Source organism: Loa loa, assembly GCF_000183805.2.
Source record: "Loa loa unplaced genomic scaffold supercont3.513, whole genome shotgun sequence".
Classification (NCBI taxonomy): Eukaryota; Metazoa; Nematoda; class Chromadorea; order Rhabditida; family Onchocercidae; genus Loa; species Loa loa.
The window spans coordinates 24,801-29,427 of NW_018108693.1; the positions used below are offsets into that span (position 1 = coordinate 24,801).

Genomic DNA, 4,627 nt, shown 5'->3' on the forward strand with positions numbered 1-4,627 from the left:
TGTATATAATANGTATACATATATATATATATATATANATACATGATATATATATACCATTATATATAGTGCATGCTAATGAAAACTTATAAATTCAAAAATCCTGGGTAACCTGGATTATAATATTAATTTTGAGAACAAATAATACTATACAGAATGTATAGTATTGTTTATTCTCAATATTAATCAGAACCACTTCGAAGAGGTATTCGGAATGCACGGTTCAGCAACTAAAACATCAAATTTACACCACCTCTTAGTTTTTTACAACCAACACCTGCATTTCTACTACTATCACTGTATTTTCACTACTATATACAACTTTATCTCTTCCATGAAATGTACAGATAAAATACTGAATATACCACTCTTTATACCATTAATTCCTCCAAGTGCTACGCTAAAAAAAATATCTGGATAAACATTTACTATAGAAAGTATCGGACCATCAGTTCACTCCAAGTCCCCATCTACTAAAAGTATTGGTACCGAAATGGTGACTAGATCAATCACCCACGGAAACTTTCGTCATGCAGCAAGCCTTAACGCTTAAACGACTCTGAACTTTTCAAACCCACGTTCCAATCACAATACTTCACCTTTACGCCATCTGTATCCACCTTCAAAACCCTCAGCAGGCTCATGTATACATATGATAATTCGCACATTTCTTTCTTCCGATGTCCTGAAGAAGGAATCCTGCAGCTTATGCACACTGACCTATTTTGAACAAAACCATTTATTAAATTTAAATTTGAGAAATTGCAACTAACATATTCCTGGAAATCAAGGAAATGAGCAACGAGAGATGGAAGTGCATATTGTTTCCTCCTTCTCTGTAACCACAGATCAAGTTCAACCACAGTCCGGATATATTTTTCGAGTTCAATCCTTCTTTCATCCAGAAATTCCAAATCCTAGGTAAATTCATCATCTCTCTTTTCTACAGTGGACAATTTAATGCAAGTGTTCAGTGAAAATGTTGATGATGTTATGATCTTATAAACAATTTAGTTACATAATTTTGAAAATCAGAGTCTAATCTTAAGAAATGCAAAGATAAGCATGGAATTAATATATATACAATACGTCCTTACAACCAAGTTTCATTTCATATAAATATTACTACACATGTACACCATCAGTAAGAGGAATCAAAATGATGAAAAAATCTCACCAAATTTCCAACTAATTTTTTGGTGGAAGAAATGATTTTTTGCGATCTTCAAATCGTTGTAAATCAAATGCTACGAAATCACTGTAACGTCTTTCTACAGTCCAGATGATCGAATCGATCGCCACTTTAATAACGTAGACCTAGAGAGTTGCATGATAGAATTACGCCAATCTCCATAATGCGTCATTATTTAGGTACAAGTATTGATTTGTATTACTAATCTCTTTTGAAAGAAGACTGGCAGTTTAATAATTTCTTAAAATTTGACAAAGAAAAACTTTCAATCCAAAACTGAACTTTTTATTGATCACGATGAAAACTACAGGAAATTCTGATGTAGGATTTTCATCATATGATGTAGACTTTTTTGACCAACAATTTGTTTAAAATTCGATGGTCGTTTTCTTGAATAATGACAAGTTCGATTTGTACTTTTTCTTCGACAGAAATTATGTGTTTACCGCGTATTTACCATCCTTAATTTTGTAATGCGGTATCGAAATCATTGAATTTCCTTCCAAACGTGGAGCTATATTATCCAAATCGAGAAGTGCCATTGCTGTAATCGATATTAATATTAATTACGGAACAAAGTAACCCGTACCATAAAGTCACTAAAAATGATACGTATTCATAGCCTAATCTGAAATACAGAACTTGCTGAACAAACAAAGGATTGTTTTCATCACACTACTTTGTTGTCTTCAAAGAGGCAGAGCTTTCCCGGAATTCTGGATGAAATCTTAAAATTATTTCTACAAAATCTGCCCGTTGAACACGAAAAAAACATTTTAAAATATTTTCCAAGATAGCTTATCCACTGAATCGAAACCGATGGTGAATCTAAACTGAATCTATCTCATTTCTGTGATATCAATACAGCTGGAAATCGGATAATAGTCCAAAGTAACCTTTGTTCCTCAAGAAACTATTACAACAAATTCCATCACCAACCTGAACAAACACGACTTTAAAATTCACATAACCCACAGGTTTCTCGAATGATGCCTGGAAAACGACACTACTATTACTAATTTCCCAGAAAAACGCATTATGAATAACGAAATGAAGTTTACCATTAAGTAATGAGCACAATAAATACGTTCCGAAAATGGCAGAGTACCCGAAAGTGCCAGAAAAATGTCCAGTATTTGATAGAATATATCGGATAGAGAATCGGTAATTTTCTAAATATTATACCTTAGCAAAATTACAGTTCAATAATAAGGATGACGGGGATTCCCATTACCATTTTCCGAACAAATACCGATTGTAGAAATAATATTAACCCAACATATTTTCAGTATTTTAATTAGTGATAAGATACTCGTCAATCAGTGCTCTTATATTTAACTGATGACATAGTAAGTATACCACAATTTTAGCAATTCTTTAGTCATGATGTTAACTCTATTCTGAATTACTTTTCTCATTACATAAATCGGCTATTTGCAAGCCTTCTTATGAATGAAATCGCTCATTCATTTCAATCCTTACCATTTCTCTCTTACTTGAACCATGTACTAAATAGTAACTACTTTATTCTGCTAACCTACTTCTAAAAATGAAAACCTTTCACTTACAGACCGGAAAATTCAGATTCAGGAATCTCCGTATGATCATCGAATCCATGATGGATATTAAAGCAACGTGTGAAAACAACGCATTTTAGATTATTCCGAATGTGTCACAATGCAAATCGGAAAACCACAACGTGTTGTTTCCACGAAAGCTCAGTGAGCTTGCATAGGTGTACGTAGTCCGGTAATGACAGGGTTCAAAGATCATGTATGGTAACAAAGTTCAGGTGGTGTTAAAGAATGGCAAGGTATATATTTTTAGAACTTTATGAAAATCTTGATGATACTGTCTCACCTCATGCCGATAGAAACCAGATGATTAGAATTTGTAGAAAATGGATTAAACGGAGTGATAACCGTTATGTGTGCTTGTCCAAAATGTCAACTTTGCTGAATAAATGGTAATGTTATCAAATTCGATAATTAATTAATGCGGCTTATTATTTCAGATTCGTACATGATTTTATCCCTTTATTGTTACAATTAATTCTATTTAATCTTGTGAAATATTTAAAAAAAAAAAAGAAAAAAAAGAAAACGAAAGAGAAAAGGAACAATTAATAAATTGGAGATAAAAACAAGTAAATCATTGGTTAAAATGGTAAAATTTATTTAAAGGAATTTAAATGATACGATTTTTGATTATTTCAACTGATAATACCATATATATCCGGCATATATTTGATTATATTTAAATAGTACTTTAGAATTATTTACGTGTATATTCGACGTATATGTTTGTTAATTTCAAACCATTTGCAATTTTTGAGAGAATAAAATTGAGTTGTTTATTTCTTCTTCTTTGGTTAAACCCAATATTATACCGGTTTTTCATTGCAATTAATTTTTCAATTTCATAATATTTCAGTATTTATATAAAATAACTGTAAGTACCATAATATCAGATCATTCCTAGCGTATCAATGAATCCTTTTTTTTTCCCCCCTCTTCTTTTTCATCATCTTTTTATCCATCATAAATTTGATGTAATTTGAAGTGTTTAAAATGTTTTGAAGTGTATTTCTAAGGATTCCGTTTGTGTCATTTTTGATTTTCTACAAGGGAAATCATTTTTCAGATGACGAATTGAACATTTAATATGTACAAAATTTATGTCTAAAGACTATCATTTGCATTCAGCAATACGGAACAAACGAATAAAATCGAAGCTAATTGGGGAAAAAAAAAAATTCTTAATGAAACTTTTATAGCTTATTTACAAGAGAACGAAAAATGAATATATTATGATAAAAACAATCATATCACTCTTTTATCTATTTTGGTTTAAATAATGCAAACATTTTTTATCACTTCCTCCACCCTTCGAAAGGATCAGGAAGTAATTGTTCTTTGTCATCCAAAAATTTTTGCAAAAAAACAATCTTACCGGAAATTATTTTCTACAAATAGTGCTAAAAAATTGGAATTATATCCTTATTTTACTTAATTCAACATTTCATCCTTTTTTTTCCTTCCTTTCTAATAATATTTTTAATTTTGCATTTTTTTTTGGAACAAAATTTACTCGTGATATATGCATTCGAAAATTTTCAACCATTATACCGATTCAATTATTGATTTTCAAATATTTGATCATTTCTAAATAATGTTTCAAAATTGTTTACATATTTGAGAGATATATTTGTTAATTTCAAACTGTTTCCAATTTCAAAAAGAATAATTTATCAATAATTTGAGATACGAAATGGTTAGCACCCCAATAGTGTGGTAACTTACATGATCTTACATGACAATCATTGAAATTAATAATCGTAGACAAGCAGATACATTGATATGATGTGATATGATATGATATGATATGATATATATATATATATATATATATATATATATATATATATATANNNAT

The 4,627-nt window shown here is 30.1% G+C and overlaps 2 protein-coding genes across 2 annotated transcripts; both read right to left on the bottom strand.

Moving 5' to 3' along the window:
* Positions 1 to 585: 585 nt before the first annotated feature.
* On the bottom strand, positions 586 to 917 carry LOAG_12838 (hypothetical protein; the record flags this gene model as incomplete). Its single annotated transcript, XM_003148351.1, has 2 exons — positions 586 to 699; positions 774 to 917. Coding segments are annotated over 2 exons (258 nt in total), but the record flags the coding sequence as incomplete, so codon positions are not given.
* Positions 918 to 1,188: 271 nt separating this feature from the next.
* On the bottom strand, positions 1,189 to 1,734 carry LOAG_12839 (hypothetical protein; the record flags this gene model as incomplete). Its single annotated transcript, XM_003148352.2, has 2 exons — positions 1,189 to 1,317; positions 1,639 to 1,734. The coding sequence occupies 2 exons, from the start codon at positions 1,732 to 1,734 to the stop codon at positions 1,189 to 1,191; spliced, it is 225 nt and encodes a 74-aa protein (XP_003148400.2).
* Positions 1,735 to 4,627: the final 2,893 nt, after the last annotated feature.